Here is a 24,254-nt window from a genome sequence, read left to right on the forward strand (position 1 = left end):
TTTGTTGTTTTTAATTCAGGACAAAAGTCATTTTTTTGGACTAGAAAACTGAAAACCTTAAAGTCAAATAATACTCCATTTAAGGTTTTCTGCCTCCATGTGGTTTCAGTTTTGACCGTTTGCTGATGGTGATAATATATGTGCTTTTAGCAGTTTAGTTAATAGTTAAAAATCTTTTTTAAATTTCGATTTTCACATTTACATTTTAAAAAATTGAACAAGTTCTTTTTTTACTATTCAAGTACTCAAGTGATTGGCTTCCACCAGCACTTGTTAGTGATTTTCAGCCTTTTCAGTGCTGTGACACCCTATTACGCTTTGATTTTTGTGATATCTCCACTCTGGCTTACCCTTCAGTGCTGTGTGGTAGATCCTTATTAATATTTAAAACAGTTGTGAGAGTTTATGAAACAAAAGTTAAAATGCTACAAAATTAGGACTGGGGATTGTTGCATGGAGAAAAATTGCCTTTCCTGTGTAAAAGCAATTGTTTTAACATGGTGGGATATAAACATCACTTGATTGGGTGTGCTAGGTAAATACCTTTGTATGGGTGACTCATTACATTTGGGTATATTCACTGGAGAACACCTCTGAAAAGTTAGACATAATTTGATCAGGTAGTACAAGATGCTCTAAGTGTGATTAATCAGCAACTCCTATTTTCCGTTCTTCTGATCATAACTTGATCCTCTTTGAGTAATGACTTAAATTAAGGGAGGATAGCTCAAGGGGAAAAATAAATATCTTCTGTTTTTTGAAAATTTGTCTTATACCACTTTGCTCTTACGAGAGACCTAAGTTAATACTTGGTTTTGCTAACTGAAAGAAATCTGAAGAGGATTTTCACTTTTAGGGAAAGAAAGACAAAAAGGGAAAATTGCATTCAGCATTTATTTTGCAGTGAGCTGTTGATAGAGGTGGGATGCACCCCAACCCCCTACCTCTGGTACAGTACTCAGCATCAAGCCACTGTAGCTTTGAACTGTCTGAGAGCATCTGTACTTTCTTTATCTTGATTTATTTACTGCATCCATTAGCAAGATGTGTCATAAGCTATCCGAAAGGCCTAAGAGGGGTTAATTTTGGAGTCTGGAAATAACTCAAAATTTTCTCCTTGTAAATTAATGGCAGTTGCTTTTTCGCTTTACGCCATTTTCTCTAATGAAAGGTTTCAAAGGAAGGCTGTACTTTCGGATAGTGGGGAAGACCTGTTCGTGGTCTGATACTCTATAGAAGGCAGTGGGGATTTCAGTCGGGTTTCTCAGCTAAGTCCATGATGCTTTGCAAGCTCACTGGAATTAAAACCTGTACTTGTACACCCCAGAATTGTTAGTCTCTTCAGTAATAAAGATGGGACTTAATTTTTTTATGTTCTCAATAAAACATTCAAGTAATTACATAGTTCCATTCATACATAGCAAGATGTATCACAAAGTGAGTAACAATGATTCTGGGAAGAACAGGATTAGTTGCGTCATCTCAAGGAATGAAGGGCCTGGAGAACAATACTTCTCAGAGGTCAGCCTTCCTCAGGTCAGTTTCAAATGTAAGCGATCCTACCTCGGTTCATCCATACTTCCTGGACTTGCTCTGTACAAAAGGTTTAGATTTATTCATATTGATCTCATCCTGGTTTAGATCTCTAGGCCTTTTTTTTTTTAGATTTTATTTGTCAGATTGAGGGAGAGTGCAAGCAGGGGAGGAGCAGAGCGAAAAGGGTGAAGCAAGCTTCCCACTGAGCAGGGAACCAGATGCAGGACTGGATCTGAGGACCCTGGGATCATGACCAGAGCTGAAGGCAGAGGCTTTAACCCACTGAGCCACCCAGGTGCCCCTCTAGGTTTGTTTTGAAAATAGCTTCTTTCCTCTTTGTCCTCCTCCTATTCCTCCTCCTTGTCTTCCTTCTCCCTTGGACTCATAGATACCTAATTCTGGAGTCCCAAATATATTCTCCTCAGTTTCCCAAGAAGCCTAGGCAGCAGTTTCCAAATCAGGATTCGCTTCACAATCCTCTGGGGGGAACTTGTAAACACTACAGATGTCAGATTTTACTTAGGCTGATTAGAATCTTTCTAGCTACAAAAAGTATAAGGGAAGAATAGCCAGAAACCATTCATTCATTTGTTCATTTGTTCATCCATTCAGCAATTTTTGAATGGAAAATGTGCAGCATGTGTGGCTGTGTACTAGGTGCTGAAGATCCAGATGTAAATAGAAATGAGTATTGCCTTTAAAGGATTTACAGTCTGGTGGGAAGTAAGTAGGAAAGCTGAATAGGTAAAGAAAGGTGCTGCGGCACAAAAGGAGAACTTAATTCTGCTTACAGGACTTGAAGCAGGTAGTCGGGGACAGGAGTTTCCTGGGCAGAGAAGGACATTCAAAGTAGAACTAGGTTATACAAAGGTATGGAGATGTGAGGGAGGTTAGCAAGTACTGGAAACTGCATGTAGTTCCTCATGTGTGTATGAGAAAACAAGAAGTAAAAGTTGTCGGTGGTAAAGGAGCACACAAGAAAATTTCCCAGAACTGAAAGACATGAGTTCACTGGGAGCACAGGCTGAGAGAGTTCACTCAATGTCCTACCAGTGAATGAAAGACTCTCCTCCACACGTGCTGTCAATTTCAGCTTTCGGAAGTGAATACAAGGTCCTAAAGTCATAGTATAAAAAGGATTAGTTACCAGAGCACAGTCAGGCTGCTTTGCAGCTGTATTAGAAACTAGAAGACTGGGGCACCTGGGTGGCTCAGTGGGTTAAAGCCTCTGCCTTCAGCTCAGGTCATGATCCCAGGGTCCTGGGATCGAGCCCCACGTCAGGCTCTCTGCTCCGCAGGGAACCTGCTTTCTCCCCTCTCTCTGCCTGCCTCTCTGCCTACTTGTGATTTCTCTCTGTGTGTCAAATAAATAAAATATTAAAAAAAAAATAAACTAGAAGACTATGAAGGAATACTTTTGAAGTTATTTCCTACCCGGAATTGCAAAGCCAGACAGGGTATCAATGAAGACATTTGAAGGCACACAGATTTAAAAAAAAAAAAAAATTGCATTCTGGATACTCTATTAGGTTGTTAATGGGAGATGTATGGTTAAAACAAGGGTATAAACCAAAAAAGGAAAAGCAGGGGATTCAAGGATGGGGGTTCTCACAGAGAAGGTGAAGGAAATTTTGGGATGATGGTGAAGGGAAGTTTCAGTCCAAGTCAGGCCTATATAGCAACCCTTCAGCCAGATTGACTCCAGATGAAGAGTACAGGAGGAATGTCTCTGAGAAAACAATAGAACATTCTCCGCCAAATTACCAGACATTTTCATTTTGTTAGAAGAGGTTTGCAGTTCTTGGGAGAGTTCGATGCAGTGCATACATGCTAAGCAAACAACAAAAACAGAGCAACTAATAACTCTAGGAGAAACAAAAAGTTATCCAAGAAAGGAAAAAATCACTGAATCCCACATAGGAGTCCTGAGAATATTTACTTTGTCTACAGTTGTCAGACTACTGACTATTGATTTAACTAAATGTTAAAATATATTTGGAAGTTGGGAGGATTGGCAACTGTGATGTATTTCTATGCAGGGATAAAGGGGATTTATGAAAACTAAATCCTTTTCTTCCACAGGGAGAAGTTAATAGGTAATATCTGAAATGGAACAATCGAGAAATAGCAATATGAACACATTTTGTAGAAATATAGAGGTAAATAGCAGAAGAAAATGCTAAAGTAGTCAAAATTAGTTCCTTCTGGAGAGAGAATTGGGTGTGGGGAGGGGTAGAGGAGCGTTCTATTTTTTATTATAGGCTTTGTAGTCCTATTTTATTTTTATACTTTGATGACATTAAAATAACAATATAGACCTCGCATCAGTAACACGCAAGGAATTTTGCAAGTGGTGCTTCAGATTTTGTTGAACCACCTTTGTAGCTTGCATGTTCTTTTTACCTACCTTTAGCACATTCCTAAATTTTATCCAAACTTTCTTCCTTTCTATAATTAACTGATATGAATTGAAGCAAAAGTTAATAAGGTAAATTGTTGACTCACATGTGTATAGACTAAAGCTGGATACAGTAGGTTTTTTTGCCCTGTATTTTTATGTAGACTGTAAGCTAGCTTTTAAACTTAAAGTGTGTGGGGGGAATCCTCTCTCTTGTCTTCTCCAAAGGGTAGAGCAAAGTTTGACTTTGTGTGGGGAATCAGCATTCGTGGGACATTCGGTTGGCTCAGTAGGTACAGCATGTGACTCCTGATCTCAGGGTTGTGAGTTCAAACCCCACATTAGCCATAGAGCTTACTTTAAAAAAAAAAAAAAAAAAAAAGGAAGAAAGAAAGAAGGAAAAAGAAATCAGCATTCCTCAGTGACATGATGTTCCAAAAATGGGCTGCTAGTCAGCTGCACGTTAAGATCTCTGAGCCGACTGTGTACAGCACTCAACAGAGCTTCAAGTTGTTTATGAAGAAAATTTGTCCATTTATATGGATACAAACTGCCCCCTCCACCTTCTTGTTTTGAAAATAGTCAAACCCCACAGAGAATAGAAAGAGTAGTGAAGCACTCCTATAACTTTTGCCTAGATTCATGAGTTCTTAACATTTTGCCGCATTTGCTTCCTCTCTCTCTATACCCATGCACTGTTTTTGAAGGTTGGGGGGAGGGTTGTACCATTTTAAATCAAGGTGTAGGTATAATGCTTAAATATGCCTCCCAGTAGGTCTCCCAAGAACAAGAACATCCTCCTACCAGACCAGAATACCATTATTATGCATGGATAAGATAATAGTACCTAATATATAGTTAGTATTCAAGTTTTCCTCAAATCCCAATAATACTTTCTGTAGATTTTGTTTTTTGATGCCAATATCCAGTCAGTGGTCAGTTACTGCATTTGGTCCTCATGTTTATTTATGTCTCCTCATGAAATTTTTCTGCCCTTTTTTTTTTTTTTTTTTTTAATCTTTCCTGACATTGACTGTGATGAGGACCCAGGCTTGTTGTTTTTGCATGTGTATGTTTTTGTCTCTTTGCTCCCTCATTGTGAGAATCTGGTTTACAATTTGGCAAGAACATGTATGCAGACTTTTGTCATCCACCTGCTTCTTATGCAGGTTCAAGATTTTAGTCCATTGTTCTCTTGTTTGTAGGTGTTGTTTTGTTTTTCCTGCTCATCTGTGGTTTGGCATGGGGTGTAAAGAATGACCACTTACCTGGATAATAGTAAAACTCCTTAGTCTGCAGAAAATATCACTGTAATAATCTCTGGGAGGGGTAATCTGTTCCTCTGGAGACAAACATAATATTTTTTTTTTAAAACCTTCTTGGCAGAATTCTTTGGATGACTTAATATATTGTAATCAAGGGCAAATTTTCTCCTCTTTAATTAAGTTCTGCTACAGTATACAGTCCAGGGAGCCACTTGTGGCAAACACTCGGCCAGCTTTTCAATCATCCCTCCGCAGAACGTTTGCTTTCGGAATAGACGCCCTGAACGTGTGTTGAGTTTACAGCATTTTGGCCCTCCCTGTGCTGGGATGCCCGGCCGCTTAGGTTATGTATATTTTGCGTGAAGTGAGCACAACGTGGAGAGACGGCGTGCCTCGGATACCAGGAGAGCTGTGCAAGCTTGCTACTGAAAGCATGCCTCCCGTCTGTCAGGGCTTTGTGATAGACCTGGTGACACAGTAGCCTTTCGCCAGAGCTCCTGGGGATGTGCAGGAAGTACCGTGACGGGTTTTGTCAGGGGGGAAATCTGAGCCATTTCTCTGCGAACAGCTGGGTTTCAGAGTCTGGACAAGTGGCCGTTGACTTTTGCACGGGCTGCCAGGGTAAGGGTTTTTCATTTTGATTTGTTCATAGCCTTGCTTTCCTTTCTCCTGTCATCAAGGCTCTTTCTGGAAGTTTCGCGGCGCTTGTTACACGTTATCTAAAGTGGGATTCAGAGGATTGGTTCTAATATGTTTATGATCCAACTTTTCTTTCGCTTTCTCTCCACAGATCTTGTGGGAGTCTAATCCTTTGTCATTATGAGATGTCGTCTCTCGGTGCCTCCTTTGTGCAAATTAAATTTGATGACTTGCAGTTTTTTGAAAACTGCGGTGGAGGAAGTTTTGGGAGTGTATATCGAGCCAGATGGATATCCCAGGACAAGGAGGTGGCTGTGAAGAAGCTGCTCAAAATAGAGAAAGAGGTAAGGTCTTCTGCTGTCAGGAATGGTCGCGATTGCACTTATGTAAGCTGTTCAACCCCAGTCAGAGGTCACGGGCTGTCAGGGACCTCTCAAGCCAGGCCTTTGGGGCTGATCCACGAAGCTGTTTCCCAGTTCCATTCTGGGAGCCCCATAAATAGAAATCCTTGCCACGTGTGCTTTAGGGTTGAGCTCTCCTAGGGGTCATTTGAACTGAGAGGATTTGTTTCCACGGCATGAAAGACCAAATGTTCTCTAGGCTCTCCTTGAGGGGAAGGTGAGGTTTCAAAAACCTTCTGAGGCTTCAGGCTTTGCCTTTTCCCAGGTCAGCCGAGAGGGGTCAGTAAAGAGTAACGTGTGAACATTTTTACTCCCTTTCTGTTTTGGGTTTTGTGAATTTGTGGCCATCAGGAGTTGTCTTTTAAAAAATAAAAAGCGTTATTTTTCTACTGAAATATAAATAATACTAGATTCTTGGATTTCACCTCTACTTGGACTTCATCTTAATAAAGAATTAACAGGTACTAGACAAACAGCTGCCCTATTTGTAAAATCAGAAAAAAGCCTTGGCTTCCTGAGTCTGGCACTTGTGCTGGTTCCGGGGGAGCACGCAACTCCTACCAAGACCCTTTCTCTTCCTTAGGAATAACACGCAGCGTGGTCCCTGGGTCCCCAGTTTAGTACCTGGAGAATAAAGCTAATTGTGGAGCTGACCTGCAGGGGCTCAGTGGCACTCGCAGCTTGTACCCTCTGGAGCTGGTTTTGGTCATTTCTATTTATGTCCTGTTTTGGCTAATTAATGTTGTTGTTGTTTTTTTTTTTTTTTTCTCTCCCCCCAGTGTCTTTTTAAAGGGAACTTTGCCATAAATATCTTTTAATTTCCCCTGAATGATTTCATTTTTGTTTTTTCCCATTAACTGCTGTCAGTGAACCACAGTAGTTGATTAGAGAAGGGGACCTGAAAGGCAACCTTTGTGGTGTTTCCTCCCAGCAGTGCTGTATGACTCTGGTCACCAGCTGGGCTTCCAATTTGTTGAAGCCAGGTGAGCAGGACTAAGATCTTTCTGCCTGGGTGTACCTGTAGGTTGGGGAAAGCGTTAAAGAGCGATAGCTTTTCACACCCGTGTGTATACAAAAGAGACCGGTGCTATGTAGAAAATGTTTCCTCCCCTGTATTTCTCCATCAACACGTTTTAAAATAGTAGCCACATAGTAAAACCATTTCTTACTCTGGACAGAGCCTAGCTGCTTTTATCTAGTGAACTCTTATGTCCTTTATAGGCATGCATTATTGTACCCATTTTCTAGATGGGGAAGTAGAGATCTGGAAAATGTATTAAGGTACCTCAGTTGGGGCAAGTAAAATCCAGGAGACCAGATCTCCTGTTCTGTAGTTCTGAACTCTGTAATCTGTAGTTGACCAGATTAAATAGAAAATAAACCAATTCCATCAAATTTATATTCAGAATATTTAAACCTACTAATGTTTGTAAGCATTAGGTCATGCAGGTTCTGTACAGGCTTGTTCTTATATGATTGTTGGATGTGAGAAAGACCTTTGAGTCCAAGAGCAGATTTTGCCAGGAAAACAGTAATTGCAGCATATTCACTCCACCCCCATTTATACATAATACCATTTATAATTTTATTTTTTTACTCTCTTTAAGAAAGCAGGAAAATGACATAGGAAAGCACGGGGTGGGGGGAAAGCAGGAATTGGAAACACCCAAGTCCGGCTCTTATGTAGGTTAACCTAGATGGGTTATCATTCAGAAATTGAGTTGATTTACAGTGATACAAATACAACTTTGGGGGCTGGTTTGTCAGTGACTGTCAGCGAAAAGGAGACGGGGTGAATTACTGCAGAGCATCCTCAAACTTACTGAGTCAACATGGGTTTGAGATAGAAAACATTTTGGCCAGGGCTTGGCAGTTATCGGGAAAGGCAATGTGCATTTCTTAGGTTGATTTTTGTTATGCTTTTTGGGCTGTGGATAGGCTTGCTGGCTTAGGTTTTCTAAGTGAGGTAAAAGTAGTCAGCTCTGGATTTTTTTCCAATGTGTAGATTCAGTTTTATGTTACTTGATCACTTTTGCCAAGAAGCAGTAGGACGCTTAATAACATGTTTGTAGCTCACTCATGTAACTCTTAAGAGGGACCTGATATCGGATTATGTTTTATGAACTTAGTGATGAAAGGTAGGTGGAGAAAATATTTATCAAACTCTTGAACTTCACATATGTAGGAGGAAAGAAGACCTTCTATTCTGACTTTTTTGTAGACCTCTAATTTAGGATGTGTTACTTCTCTCTGCGTTAGTGAATATTTATTACTTTTTTAATTTAGAAGAAAAGAAAAATTGAATTTACTTAAAATCTGTGTAGTTTTTTAAAACTTAATTTTTAAAAGGTTTTACACCTACAGAATAACTATAAGAATGGTACTATGAATTCTAGCATTCCCCTAGAATCACCACTTATTAACATTTTTCAACATTTGCTCTCTCTTTAAATATTATATTAATTTATATGTATTCATACATATTTATTTATTTTGAGAGAAATTGAAAGAGAAAGAGAAAGATTGGGAAGAGGGCAAAAGGAGAGAATCTTCAGACTCCTGCTGACCCTGGAGCCCGGTGCAGAAAGCTTCTCAGGACCCTGAGACCAAGAGTCAGACACTTAACTGACTAAGTCACCCAGGCGCCCCCATATTCATCTATATTTTATTGAACCATGAGATAAATCACAGATACTAGGTACATTTATCCCTAAACACTTTAGCGTCTCCCAAGAATGCAACCATAGCACAACTACCCAATTAGAAAATTTAATACTAATGCCATAATATTACCTGTCCTACAGTCTGTATTCAAATTCTGTGGACTGTCACAGTGAGGACTTTTTATGGCAGTTTTTTTCAACCCAGGATCCAATCAGGATCACAGATTGCACTTCAATGCTTTACCTGTTTAATCTGCTTTAACTGGGCGGTTTCTCTGCTCTTCTTTGTCTTTTAAAATTTGACATTTTTGAAGAGTACAGGACAATTATGTAGAATGTCCCTTATTTTGGGTTTATCTGATTTTCCCTTCCTCTTGCCTAGTTTAAGGTTATGTGGTTTTAGTAGGAATACTTTAGAGGTCATATGCCCTTGGCTTATTTTAATGGGAAACTACGATGTCAGTTTGTCTCGTTACTGGTGATGCTAATTTTGAACCCTCGACTAAGAGGGGTTTACCCAAATTCTCTACAGAAAAAAAAAATACCTTTTTTCCCTTTGTAATTAATAATTAAGCCTTTGAAAGATATCTGAGGTTATGTAAATATCTTCTTTCAACAAAAGTTACCCAATGTTTTGTGCATCTGTTGGCAACTCTTGTTTGAATCAGATGTTACTAAGACAGTTAACTGCGTAGACGGCAAAAAGTTCTAGCATAAATGAGAGCCTTCTTTTCTTCACTTATTTACCTGCTCCTTCACCAATTGTCTTATTGTGGACTTATGGATTCTTTTTCAAATTCAAAATGTTATATTGTATTACATTGTTTCTCACTTTCATGCTGAAAATGTCCCAATGCAAGAGTCCCTTCAAGTTAGTTCCCGTGTCTTTTGGTGTCTCCATCACTTTTTAGTATTTTCTTACTTCCTTGCACAAGAAGATGTTCCAGGCTGATCTAGTTCCTGCCTGATTGCCGGTATCAGTCATTTCTTCAAGAAGCCTTGGCTCTGGGTGCCTGATTTGGGACTCTGATATTTAGAAACCAAGATTTGGATACAAGTTTTGTTTATTGTAGACTTACTTTTATTTTTTAAAGATTTTATTTATTTATTTGACAGAGAAAGATCACAAGTAGGCAGAGAGGCAGGCAGGCAGAGAGAGAGGGGGAAGCAGGCTCCCCACTGAGCAGGGACTCCGAAGTGGGGCTCGATCCCAGCATCCTGGGGATCATGACCTGAGCTGAAGGCAGAGGCTTAACTCACTGAGCTACCAAAGCACCCCAAGTAGACTTACTTTTAAAAAAGAGCTGGGGTGTCTTGGTGGCTCAGTCTGGTTAAACCTCTGCCTTCGGATCAGGTCCTAGGGTCCAGGGATCGGCCCTGCATTGGGTTCCCTGCTCAGTAGGAAGCCTGCTTCTCCCTCTCCCACTCCTCTGGCTTATGTTCCCTCTCTCGCTGCACTCTAAAAGAGCCTTTGGGGTTACCTGTGTGGCACAGTTGGTTAAGCATCCACCTCTTGGTTCTCAAACACACACACAAAGGCAAATATGGGGGGTGATGGATATGTTATTTCCATTAATGGTGTGCCCGGCTAGCTTAGTTGGTAGAGCATGAGACTCTTAATGTGAATCCTTTCACACTATATGCATATAGTAAAGTCATCATGTTTAATACTTCTAAAATATTACAATTTTATTTGTTGATTATACCTCAGTAAAGCTGAAAAAAATTATTCTACATCTGTACAATGGCATTCCTTTGCATTTGGAAGAATATTTACGAATATTGAAAGAGCTAGGGAAATGCTCATTAATGTGGTAAACCAAGTTACAAAGCATTATATATGGTAAGATTTTGGATGCCTGCTTGGTGTTTGAATGGCTTTTTTATTTTTCTTATATTTCCTTTGTTTTCCGGATTTTTCTATAATGGTCTCATGTTTTTCCCCAACACTTTATTGTGAAAATTTCAAACAGAAGAGCTGGAAGTTTCCTAGTGAATTTCTATAGGTCTACCATCTAGGGTCTGTCAGTAACATAAATACTTGCTTCATCACATATATATTCAGCTACGTGTCCTTCTACCCATCAATCTGTTTTGATGCATTTGAATACAAGTTGCAGGCATCAGTATCTTTCCCCTTAAATACTTCAGTGTGCATATTATTACGAGAGTTCAGTATGGTTTACTCTTTTTCTTTTGAGGTAAAATTTACATACAGTGAGGGGCACCAATCACTCCATTCTGATTAATGTGAACACCGTGTGAGCCTTAGAGTTACTTTTATAATTGGAAGAAACTAAAAAAAAAAAAATTATAGCTCTGACAATCTATGTCACTTTCTCAGGATGTTCAAGTGAATTGAGTTTTATAAAACTCTTTAATATACCACAGATTACTAATTTTCCAGTCTCAATATGTGCCTCTAAAATGTTTAATGTCTATTGTTCCATCAATTTTCTGTAGCAGCGTGGAAGAATTTTTCAGTGGTAATTTAGTTAGTTGCAGATTTACTTACATTGCTCTGTTTATTTTTGTTTTAAAAAAAAAGTTCTCAACAGGGAAAGAAATACTATCTTAAGTATCTATGCCAAAGGTAAGACAAGAAGCCATTATTGTATCTTTTTGGTAAATTCTGGAGGAGTCGAGATCAAACCATAGTGCATAGGCAGAAATCGGAGCAAGGAGTGGATAGGGCAGAGAAAGACATTGTGGGTCAGTGTCCTCTTTCCATCCACAGACCACACATGGCCAAGAGTTCTTCAGCTTCACAACCCTTTTAGGAAGGCTTATTCAAAACAGCTTCATTCTGCTCTTGCAGTGTATTTCACGATACGTTGAATCAGACATGCCTACACATGATGTTTTTCTAACAGATGGAAACCTGCAAGTGTTTGTTACCTTGGGATCTGTGAATATCCAGCTGATTGTAGGAAATCAGACCTAAGTATGCGATAGGAAACATGATTCTTTTTGTTTCCCCAAAAGTACTGAAAGGAAGCAGAGTGCTCAGGAGGTGAAAGATGAGGTTTCATTTGCCTTTTGCAAAGCATCACTGCTTTTGTTTAAAAAAAAAAAAAAGTCTTACCAAATTTGTTGTAGAAGTGTTGAAAGCCAGATCAATTCAAGTTTCAAAACTGTCCCACACTGTAGATATTTATAAATAGAGAAGATCAAAATGTCAAAACAGGGCATAAGAACAGGAACTACCAAGAAGTTTTTGTATAAAGGGGGAAATACCTGTATGAAGTAGAAAATACAGTTTTGAAATTGACACAGAACTCAGAACTAAAAATAAAAGGTTTCGTCATACAGACTTTATCAACATGACAGCATTTGGTGCTTCACAGAAGGCTAGCAAATGTTTTTATCACTTTAGTAGCTCTTTGGAGGACTGATTTTCCTTTCCTTTTCTTTGCAGTTCTGTAGCTTTTTCCTAAGAAATTATTTGCATTTACTTTAACTGTAGAAATGCTATTTTAATTTTTTTCCTGTCTTGGACACAGTAAAGAAGAAGAAAACTGCATTTATTTTCTTTGTAAATCCTCTCAGTATTTAAATACATTGATAAAACAAATGTAAACAAAAATATCTTGCATACGAGACCTGCCATCAAGTTCTGACATAGTTTCTGTGGTAATTTGTGCAAAGTTTTTCCTGTCCTCAGTCAGAATTTACCCATTCTGGATTTTTTTTTTTTTTTTTTTTTGAGGTCAGTGGTTCTCAAAGTGTGCCCTTTGGACCAGAAGTATCAACACCACCTGGGAAATTGTTAGAAATGCAACTTCTTGGGCCTCACCTATACTGACTCAGGAACTCTGGTGTGTGGGGCCTGGTAGGCTGGGTTGTAGCAAGTTTTCCAGATATTTCCGATGCCCACTAGAATTTGAGAACTTTAGGTTGTCCCCGGCCAATCACAGGGCACATGCGTGTTATCAGGTTGTTAACTTTCGTTTGGAATTTTAGGTCCCTTGTCAAGCTGGTAGTGCTTGTTAGAGGCTTTTCAGACCCTGAAATTTACCACGTCCAGGTGACCCCCAGTGCACAGGCACTGCCTGGCTGTGTCCCTGAGTGTGATAGACGAAAGCTCCCTGCTGAGTAGGAAGCCTGCTTCTCCCTCTCCCACTCCCCCGGCTTATGTTCAGGCATATAATCTCGGGCAAATGCCTTCTGATTCCAGACCTTCCACTCTGGGCTCCTCACCTGCCATGTCTTTCGTTCTGACCTGAACTCTCACTTTTGTCTCCCCTTTCCATTTCTGTGACTGTATTCCCTCTTTCCTGCTGCTATAATGCCCTTGTCCTCCCTGCCTGGGCCGATCCTTCCTGCTCTCGGGCTTTGACTTCTTCCTTCCCTGCGAAACAGGCTCTGGTCCTACACGCATCCTTCTTCTTTTCATTCTGAACTCATTAACACTCGTACCACTTCCATGACTTGTGATGGTCATTTCCTCGCAACCCTAGGTCACTGTGAGCCTCCGCCACTTAACTTTTCATGTGAACATGCCTGGTCCCCTCATTGAAAAGTGGAGCTTATTCCTAACAGTACCTGTTAACTGTTGGTGAGAGGATTAGATGAGAGGACTCACGTCAGATGTCTCGAAGCGTTTTTGGCACATAGGAGAACCTGGATAACCGTCAGTGATCCATGGTATCTTCACAACCGTATTCTAAAGTCAGGGTGGCCGATCAGTGTCATGTTGGCTTCTAGAACCTTATGTGGGGGAGTCAGAGGCCAAGTGGACAGTCTGCAGGCAGCCAACAGGTGGAAGGGTGGGCGTGTACACGGCATAGTCCCCACCCTGTTGGGCGCTCTCTGAGGGCAAGGGCTGGCTTTACCTTGGTCGCCGGTGCCGTCACCATCCTCACTGTCTTTACTGTACCCAGTACAACGACCACCATGGTCACTTGGATAGGGCTTTTCCATTACTGCCCTCCTCTTCTTCACGGTCATGTTAGAAGACTGTAATCTCCATTTGATACATCAGAAATGACAGCTCAGAGAGATCAGGTAACCTGGCTAATACAAACAGCACCTTTCCTTGCCTGCCTTTCCTCACCCAGCGCTGTGGCCCCTTGTTCCCAGTAAAGTGTCTGGTCCTTGCTACTTGGTATCCTGACGTAGTCGATTTTCCTTTCATTCTCATCCTGTATCAGTGTGCCTACATCTTCTTCCTTTACTCCCTGAGCTGCAAGGGAGGATGGAACCCACCAGTCTTTACGTATGTGCCGGTGGTGACTTCACTCAGCTTCACAGTAACAGAACTCTTAGTTCCTCCTTTTTCTCTGAGGTATCTGCTGTGGGATTTTGACAGATGCCTGTGCTTTGCTACCTTTTAGCTGGCATTGCCATTTCCGCTTAAGAATTTTAAACAGTTCACTATGCCATACTTTGACTCTGTGCTACATATATAAATCCTCACTTGGAGAATAAGCAATTGAAAATAAATCATTTTATTTGGTAATTAATGTAGTCACCATCCAGAAGTAACTACTGAGCTGCTATCCATCAGCTCTTTTCCTCAAGGCAGTTCTGTTAGTGGAAGCTTATAATTTAAGATACCCCAAAGTGAACTGCTATCAAGAGATTTAAGAGGGTGCCTGGGTGGCTCGGTGGGTTAAATTAAACCTCTGCTTTCGGCTCAAGTCATGATCTCAGGGTCCTGCCATTGAGCCCCTCATCAGGCTCTCTGCTCAGCAGGGAGCCTGCTTCCCCCCCCCACCTCTCTCTCTGCCTGCCTCTCTGCTTACTTGTGATCTCTTTTTCTCTGTCAAATAAATAAATAAAATCTTTAAAAAGAGATTAAGAAATGAGACACATACTGACAAATGTACAAGTTAAATGAGTAAGCGTGTGTTACTGATCTTTCTGAAGGCAGCACAAACCTTACAGGAGAGGTGACCTTAGAGTGAGAAAAAAACCACGGGAATTGTTTCTCCTAGAATCAGGAGTTTAGGAAATCACCTGAATTATGTTTTTATGATGGCATGTGAAATGCAATTATACTAAGACAGACATCACTCTTTGCTATTTTTCACATTAACGATATGACTGCAAAACTGTTTTATTTGCAAGAGAAAGCCCCTATTCTTATTTTTGGTACTTAGCTGTTTTAAATTTTTAAAATCCTTTCCAAAACTTCATTAGATTACATGTTTCCTTGCACACAGAGGTTATTTTTGATTGACCATATGAGGAACATTATTGCAGCTGTTATTTCAGCTTTTCATTAAAGTATTATTGATCTCAGTATATTAAGCAATAAACATTTCAGTTACTTAATATTATTCGGTTAATTAATACCCAGCCATGCTCTAAATATTGTGCTGAACCAAACCAATGAATATTGGTTCCAGTAAAAATGTTATATCCTGACTGGTGTTATACAAAGCTAGGTTCTTGCTTCATAAAAATACTGTGGAGGTGCCTGGGTGGCTCAGTCAGTTAAGTGTCTGCCTTTGGCTTGGGTCATGATCCCAGGGTCCTGGAATTGAGCCCCACATGGCGCTCCCTGCTCTGCAGGAGGCCTGCTTCTACCTCTCCTGCTCCCCCTACTTGTGTTACCTCTCTGGCTATCTCTGGCTGTCAAATGAATGAAATCTTTAAGAAAAAAAATTGTGTTGGGTCGCTTGGGTGGCTCAGTCAGTTAAGCCCTTGCCTTCGGCTCAAGTCATGATCCCTGGGTCCTAGGATCAAGTCCCACATCAGGCTCCCTGCTCAGCCAGAAGCGGCTTCTCTCTCTCCCGCTCCTCCTGCTTGTGTTCCCTCTCTCGCTGTCTCTCTGTCAAATAAATAAATAAAATCTTTAAAAAAAAATATCGTGAAGCACAAATTGAATTTCTGAGAAATTCAAAGCCTAATAGAGAACAGTTGCAAAATTGGAGGAGAGGAAGAGCCATCCATGAGTATTTCAGACAGCTTCAAAACAGATATGATTGGCGTCAGTCTTCAGAATAGGATGCTCTCACTTGGGTAGTAAAAAGGTACCTGGAGTGCCTGGGTGGCTCCGTTTGTTAAGCATCTGACTTTGGCTTGGTTGGTGCTATCAGTGTCCTGGGATTGAGCCCCAGGGGTTGGCTCTGCCCGAGTCTGCTTGTCTCTCTGCCCCTCCCCCTGCTCATGTCCTCTCTCTTTGTTTATCTCTCAAATAAATAAAACTTTTAAAGATAAATAAATAAATAGATACCTAGAGTTTTCTAAGACAGGAAGCCATAGGAAATTAACCAAGATAGAGACCATCTGGTCATTTTTTTTTTCCCCCACTCATGCCTAATTCATGCTTCTGGTTAGGACATCTAGTTTCTATTTGGATACTGCATTTGATGACCTGTGAGATGCAGGCTGTTTAGTTTTGGAACAGTTTAATTCTTAGAAAGTTCTTTATAATATAACTTCCAGATGTCAATAATGGGCTCTGGCTCTGGGGCCACATAGAACAAATCTTACCCTCTTCTATAGATCAGCTTCTTGAGCACAGGATCTAGACCTTATTGATCTTTTATTTCCTGAGCTCACTATAAGCAGTCAGTCAATATATAGGTCATAAATAAATAGTCAATGTGATATTCATACCTCAGCTTTCTTCTTTTGTAAGATTTATGGAAAGGTTTTGTATTCCTGAGTCTACAAAAAAGAACACAGTTGGCCATTCGTATTCTACTTCGTACCCTTTCCTTCTCCATGTTTGGCTGAGTTTTTGAGTTCTTAATGCATCCATTTGTCTTTGAAAGAAAGGTTCTGTTCTATAGCAGCTAGGAAGGATTTTCCTGGCCATGGTTCTTACTTATTTTTTTTTTTTTTAACATGTTTCCAAAAAAAGGAATCCAAGATGCCTTTTTCTTAGCTCTGTGAATATCAGATGTTCATTGATTGATGACCTGAGAAAAAAATTAAGGTGTCCTAAATGAAACGAGACTGCTGGAATCTTAATGACTTGAGAATACGACTTGATCCCTGTTGCTGTTCTTCAGAAAATAGTGCTTGGTAAAATTAGCTCCATTAGAGCAGCTACACTGATAAGGATGAAAATGTCTGGTGAGGGCGCCTGGGTGGCTCAGTGGGTTAAGCCGCTGCCTTCGGCTCGGGTCATGATCTCGGGGTCCTGGGATCGAGTCCCGCATCGGGCTCTCTGCTCAGCAGGGAGCCTGCTTCCTTCTCTCTCTCTCTGCCTGCCTCTCAGTGTACTTGTAATTTCTCTCTGTCAAATAAATAAATAAAATCTTTAAAAAAAAAAAAAAGAAAATGTCTGGTGAGTGTTCGTGCAGGATCTGTTCAAGAAGGAGGGAACTGTATGGCTGCTGTGCTTTTAAAGAGAGATGATATTAAGCAATTAATGAACAAAATCAGTTTAACTCACTAAATTTTTAGAACATGTCGAATAGCGCTTCCTTTAGTGGGAAGCTGAACTGGGCCTGTTATTAGAGCTGTAGTTGGAGAGTCCATCTTCAGTAACAGGTGATCATTTAACATCATCAGATGGGTATTTTAAATACAGTCCATAGTTTAGTTGACATCTAACCTGACTTTTCCTAAACCAGTTCAACCGTGGGCAAATCTCTAAAGTTGTGAAAACAAACAACTTTTCCCCCTGAAAATCTCGGGACCGTTTCTTAACCACAAACCAAGGCCCCTATGTGTAAGCTGCATTCTTCTTTGGGAAACAGTTTATGCTCCGAAGAACCTGGGAACTGGGCAAGGCCAGAGTACATGTCTCAGAACAACAAGGATATGTCGGCAACTCCGATTCTAGATAGACTTGCCTCAAGTGACAAGCAGGCCAAGAACCGATTTTTCGTAAGAGATTAAGAAATTAATATTAACTGGATTCAGGAATGGGGAATGTTAAAAACGTAAATGCTGCCTTGTTTTAAAAATGTTTTAAGATTGTTAGCAGGTAGAATAAGTTTGTTTCTGAGGTTCCAGGGAAGAATTAAGAAATTAATATTAACTGGATTCAGGAATGGGGAATGTTAAAAACGTAAATGCTGCCTTGTTTTAAAAATGTTTTAAGATTGTTAGCAGGTAGAATAAGTTTGTTTCTGAGGTTCCAGGGAAGACCCTAGGAGCCCCCCAAAATCTCTCTCTCCCAAATGTAGGGTAAAGTCATAAAGTAGACATTTCTTGAGTTCCCATTATTGGCAGCCACTATTCTAAGCAGTTGACCTGTTTTCTATTTAATCCTATTACTAATGTCTCAGATTTGGTATTGTAATTTCACTCTTTAAGATAGTTTCTCCTAATAAAGCTACAAATACCACTGAGAAAGTTACTCAATGTGTTAGTAATACCTTAGAATGAATGACACGTGTTTTGTTTTTTTTTTTTCCTGAGCACACTTTTCGAGGTGAGGGATATATAGTTGTTGCTGTAGAAGACAGATCAGAACAGATTCCTAGGAAATCTCCTTTTTGGTATTCTGTCATCCAACAAATATTATTACATGCTAGGTGCTATTTTAGACAATAGAGCCATATCGGTAATAAAATAGACAAAAATCCATCTCTTTTTAGAGCTTACCTTCAAATGTGGGAACCAAAAAATTAGTTAAATTGTATGTTAAAACTTAAAGATGTCTACCCCTCTTAAATATGGGCTGAACTTAGTGACTCACTTGCGAAGATTGGAGTATAGCAAAGGAAACACTAGGCTTAGTGACTTTATAGAGGGTAAACCTGGCAGATGACACCTGAACTAAGGGGTTTGGGTTAATGTCGCTAGGGATAAGCCACGTCAACGCATGTACCCTTGATGGGACGTGATGAGAAACACACCCCATCTCTATGGTCTTCTTCCCCAAAACCTGTAATCCCAGTCTACTCGTGAGGAAAACATCAGATAAACCTGAATTGATGGACATTCTATAAAATACCTGGCCACTGCCTCTCAAGGTGTTAATTGAAACTGTCCCAATCCAGAAGAGGTTAAGGAGGCATAGAGACCAGACATTTGTTATCCCGAATTGGATTCTAGAATGGGGCGCGGTGGTGGGGGGGGCATTCGTAGAGAAAATGGTGATGTGCAAATGAAGTTCAGAGTTTAGTTAATGTGCCAGTGATGGTTTCTTAGCTTTGACAGATCTGAGTAGTGCACCATGTTAAAATTCGGGGAAACAAGGTGAGAGGGACTGTCTGTCTTATCTTTTCAAGTTTTCTATACATCTGAAATTATTCACAAATTAAAAGCTTATAAAAGTAGAAGTAAAAACACAGAATAAAGGAAATTAGGAGTACCAGCATGGGGTCAAGGTTGCAACTGAAAATGGGCTGGCCAGGGGAGTGCCTGGGTGGCTCAGTGGGTTAAAGCCTCTGCCTTTGGCTCAGGTCATGATCTCAGGGCCCTGGGATTGAGCACTGCATTGGGCTCTCTGCTTGGCAGGGAGCCTGTTTCCCCCTCTCTCTGTCTGCCTCTCTGCCTACTTGTGATATCTCTCTCTCTCTCTCTCTCGCTGTCAAATAAATAAATAATCTTTAAAAAAAAAATGGCTTGGGCAGGGGAGGCCTCACTAAGAAGGTGATTTTGAGTAAACGCTTGAAGGAAGTGAGAGAGGGAGCCCCATGCTTATATGCAGGCAAAGCTTCCAGGCAGGGGTTACAGGCAAATGCCAGGTGGGAGCATCGCTGTTGCCTTGGAGAAATAACAAGGAGGCCATTGTGGCTGGAGTGGCATGGATGAGGGGAGGAGAAACAGGAAATGGGGCCAGAGAGGTGACAAGGCTGAATGGTATAGGGCCTGACAGACAACTGTAGGATCTTCTGATTTAAATGGGAAAAGAGTGAGCAGGTGTATGCTTTGCCGAATGTTTTAGTATGACTACTCTAGATTCTCTGTAGAAAAGACCATATGGGGCAGAGGCAGAGGCAGAAAGACAAGTTAGGATTACTGTCCAGATGAGATGTATTTGTGTCTGGGGCCAGGAAGGTTACAGTGGAGGCAGTAAGAGGTGGTTGCATCTGGGGTATGTTTTAAAGGTAGACCTAATCGGATCTGCTCCCTGATGGGACCTGCCGTGTGAGTGGAGTCTTGGAAGGTTTGAGGCTTTACTCTGAGGAGATGGAAGAGGTATTAGCCATCTTGCGAAGTGGGGACAGATTTGTGAGAGAAGATCAGGAGTTCGTTTTTGATACAAGCAGTGAAAAATTGGAATTAGCAGCCTAAAGAAATACCATTTGTAATACAACAAAAATATGAAATAGTTGGAAACATCCCACATACCCATCAATAGGTGAATGAATAAACAAAATACTGTATATGGAGGCAGTGGAATAGTATTCATCCCTTAAAAAGGAATGACCTTTGGATACATGCTACAACATGAATGAACCTTGAGAACGGTGTGCTAAGCAAAAGAAGCCAAACACAAAAGGACAATTACTGTGTGATTTTACTTATATGAGGTACCTAGAATAGGCAGATTCAGAGGTGGAAAGCAGAACAGTGCTTACCAGGGGCTGGAGGAAATAGGGGTTTGTTACTTATTTGGTATAGAGTTTCCATTTGGGATAATGAACAAATTCTAGAAAAGGATAGTGGGGTTGGTTGCACAGCAATGTGAAAGGACTTGATGCATTGTGCACTTAAAGTGGTCAAAACTGTAAGTTTTATATTATATACCACAGCTGAACTCTAAAGTTCTACTTCTAAAAAATATGAAATACTAAGGGGTAAATTTAACAAAAAAAACCTGTGCAAGATCTTCTCACTGAAAACTGTCAAACTCTGCTGAGAGAAATGAGCGCAGGCCTTGGTAAATGGAGAGATGCACTGTCCATAGGTCAGAATGGATGCTGTTGAGACATAAGGTTTCCTGAGATTGATTTGTGGCTTCAGGACAATCCCTGTTATAACACCAGCCAGTTTTTGGTAGAGATTGAGAAGCAGGTTGTAAAACCTGTATGGAAAAGTAAAGGACCTGGCATAACTGCAGCACTTCTGTAGAACAATGTTGGAGGACTTGCACAACATACTGCCCAGTTTCATAAAGCTCCGGTTGCCAAGATTGTGGGGGATTCATGTCCTAGATCGACCAAGGGAACAGTTCAGAAGTAGATACATATTTGGTTGATAGATCTTTGACCAAGGAACCAAGAAGGCAGTCCAATGAAGGAAAGGACAGTCTTTTCAACAAATGGTGCTGAAACAGTTAGTGTCTATCCACAGGACCCTGAGAACCTACTGGACTGAGGAAACCGAGGAAGGTCACTGAGCAGTGATGATGGCATGTGTTTTCTCAGCCCTTTTCAGCATCATGGGGACAGGAGTGGAATAGACCGAGAATTGGGTTTTTTTCAGGGTTGTGGTTTTCCTGAGTACGGTGAAGTTAAAAGCACAAGAAGGGAGGTGAGGTTGGGTGCAGAGGAAGGGTTCTGTGATTCGCCAAGGGATTTCAGTGAAGTAAGGAAGGGAAGACCTCTGGGAAGGAAATGGCACCGAAAGGTGCAGGAACAGGTGATTCTAGGTCGTGAGAGCATTGGAGCCCGGGTACTGAAAGGAGGAGCTGGGAACAGAGGAGGTGGGACAGATGGGTTTTGGACTGTGGAGGGGTGCAGTATTGAAAGTGCTGGGTCATGGGTGTGGCCAAAGGAACGCGGGGACAGAGGTGTGGTGAAGGCCTAGACTGTTGCAGGGGAGTTCAAGGACTTGAGAGGACAAGTGCCAGAGCCTCATTTATGTGCATGTGAACATTCCCACACTGTGAGACAAGAATAGTAATTGGAGAAAATGACAGTGAGCCAGGAGCTAAAATCATCAAGAAATGAAGAGGAACTATTTGGAATTGTTGTGTGTATGTTGGCAACAATGAAGGATGATGGATGATGCAATCTAATGACCTAAGATTCAGCTCTGGGAGGAGGGGGAGAGCTGTCTGGAAGTCATACTGGGGAGCAGCAGGGAGGACACCCTGCTCACCTCCAGACTTGGTGGAGCTAGTGCTGAGAGAGACCGACCAGCTGCCATTGAGAGCGAGGCCTGCAGAGGAGAGCCCGGCTTCTTTCAGAGAAGATGAGGCAGAGTTTAGGGAGGAGGTTCAGAATGGAGGGGTGTAGCTGTAGGTGCAGCCTGAGGGCACCATGGGAGGGTTTCAGGAGCTGTGGAAGACTGGGGGAAGGAGGGTCTGGCTGGACACTCTGTGCAGTTAGAGAGGAGTTAGCATGTGGGAAATGGGGACCGGGTAGCCTGGGGCCCCTGGCTGTCTTGTGCTGAAGACATCAACAGGGATGACGGGCACAGTGGGATTAGTCCCAGGGTAGTCCTGTCAGACAGTGGTGACCCCGTCGTGGAGGTAGGCGCGGTGGGTGTTAGGGCTCCTCAGGCCTTGGACACAGGAGACCTGAGGAGGAGCATGCAGACTACGAAAATCTCTTCAGCCACAGAAGGGATTTTCCTTGACTCCAGGTTGTGTGACACGTGTCATCTGGAATTTGTCGGTGACTCTCTGAGGAGATAACTGAGAACGAGGCCATTCTAGAGAAACCAGAAAACTTCTTTCCGGCAGCATGTCCTTAACGGGGACTCTGTCCACTGGCTGAGATAGCAGTCAAAATATTTACGAAGACTATAGGATGAATTTTTATTGGCATGTTTTAAGCCAAATCGTCTATCTTTTGTTGAAGATGGAGGCATTAATTCCTAGGAAGCCGCAGAGCTAAGTGTTTTAAGAGCCTGCACTCCAGAGTCAGGCCGTGGACATTCAAATCCTGGCCGCACTGGTCATTACTTAACCAGGTCTTCGTTTCCTCCTCTATAAAATGGAGATAATAATAGGGCCTGCTTCATAAGGTTATTACGGGGGCCGGATGAGGTAATCTCACTTAGCACGCTTCCCGGTACCTAGTCAGCTTTCAGCATTTGTGACTGTTGTTATTAAGTTAGTTCAGCAGCTTATAGTCCGAACACACCCAGTGTTTGTACTCTCCTCTAGGGTTTGTTGAGTGCATTTCAGCATAGCTTTCTTTTTTAAGAGCGGTCGGTAACTAGGTGCTTACATTATCCTATTGTACAGTGTTTCCCAAACTTGGAAAACCCACGTTTTCTGTGGTATTTTCTTATCCTATTTTTTTTTTCATTTTCTTACCAGCCAGTAGTATTTCATCATTTACCTCATGCATTTGTGTCATTAAGTAGAATATTTTAACCCTTTAAAAGATATAATCCCTTCCCTTTCCCTATCCTCCAGAAGTTGGTATCTCCCCCCGCCCCCAGTGGAGAATTGCTGTCACATAGGACCCTCCCGATGGCATCATAGAACAATGTGGAGATATTTCTCCCCATACAAGTTTGGTGGAGGTGGGAAGGAATAATGGCACTTAGTGCTGATGAGAATGTGAGATCATGCTCACGTTCCTCTCTTTGTGTATGTGGCAACATATGAACAGTGAAGGATGATGCATTCTAATGACCTAAAATTCAGCTTTCAGGGAGGAGGGGGAGAGCTGTCTGAGAATGGTACTGAGCAAGGAGGACACCTTGCTCACCTCTAGGCCCAGTGGATTAGGTGCTGAGAGAGACCGGCCAGGGGCCATTGAGAGAGAGGTTTGCAGAGGAGAGCCTGGCTTCCGTCAGAGAAGATGAGTCAAAATTCAGAGAAATTTAGACTTTTAGTGGAAGTCTAAAATGGCATGACCTTCCGAAGGGCATTTTGGGGGATTCACAAAAGTCTTAAAATCAAATGTCATTTGACCCTCCACCCTCACTTGTGAGAATTTTTTTTGAGGGAATAACTGGAAAAGATGCACATGTGAATGTATTCAGAGTTGTGTATGGCCATGAAAAATGGGAAACAGTGAGCATGTGCTACTTTTATAATAATAAAGAAAACAAAACTGACCAAATACATGGAATCTTACTTATGGCACAGAGGCAGGGAAAATATAATTGGTCGCTTCTGTACACATAGGCACCTCCTTTGTAAAGTAAACTTTGAAGTTTACTTATGTATTTTTTTGATATTTTCTGCTTCACCTCTCCCAGAACATGGTTGATGACCCAGAATTTTAATCTCCTTATCTTTCTTTTTTCCCCCAATTTCTTTGCTGTCACGAAACTCTGCATACATATTGTATAAGTAAACATGAGTTCTACTTAAGAGTTTCTCCAGGTCTTAGTTGATAGCTGGAGAAACACTACAGACACTTTAAGTTAAATGTAATTTGCATTTATCTGGGCACTTGGCACCTTCCTTTTAGTATTCTTTAGGAATACAAATGGAACATTTGGTTGCTAACCAGTAAGGGTTTATAACCTTACTGGTATTTCTAGCTTGCTCCAGATCTGGTAACTGTAAAGGGGAGAAATCTGTCTTTGCTCTGTAGGTGAAAGTGTATAAAGAACATATAACTCAGTACTTGGGTGGTATTCA

General features: G+C 41.2%; 1 protein-coding gene across 4 annotated transcripts in view; it reads left to right on the top strand.

Moving 5' to 3' along the window:
• MAP3K20 (mitogen-activated protein kinase kinase kinase 20) overlaps nucleotides 1-24,254 on the top strand; it is a 177,628-nt gene that overhangs the window by 7,134 nt on the left and 146,240 nt on the right. For 3 of the 4 annotated variants that reach the window (XM_032355970.1, XM_032355968.1, XM_032355971.1), the window contains exon 2: nucleotides 5,990-6,182. In XM_032355970.1, coding sequence (XP_032211861.1) covers nucleotides 6,024-6,182 — 159 coding nt within the window. In that variant the 5' untranslated portion in view covers nucleotides 5,990-6,023. Of the gene's footprint in view, nucleotides 1-5,387; nucleotides 5,821-5,989; nucleotides 6,183-24,254 lie in introns of those variants that run through there. The other variant, XM_032355969.1, reaches the window with a different exon arrangement.

Source organism: Mustela erminea, chromosome 8 (genome assembly GCF_009829155.1).
Source record: "Mustela erminea isolate mMusErm1 chromosome 8, mMusErm1.Pri, whole genome shotgun sequence".
Taxonomy (NCBI): Eukaryota; Metazoa; Chordata; class Mammalia; order Carnivora; family Mustelidae; genus Mustela; species Mustela erminea.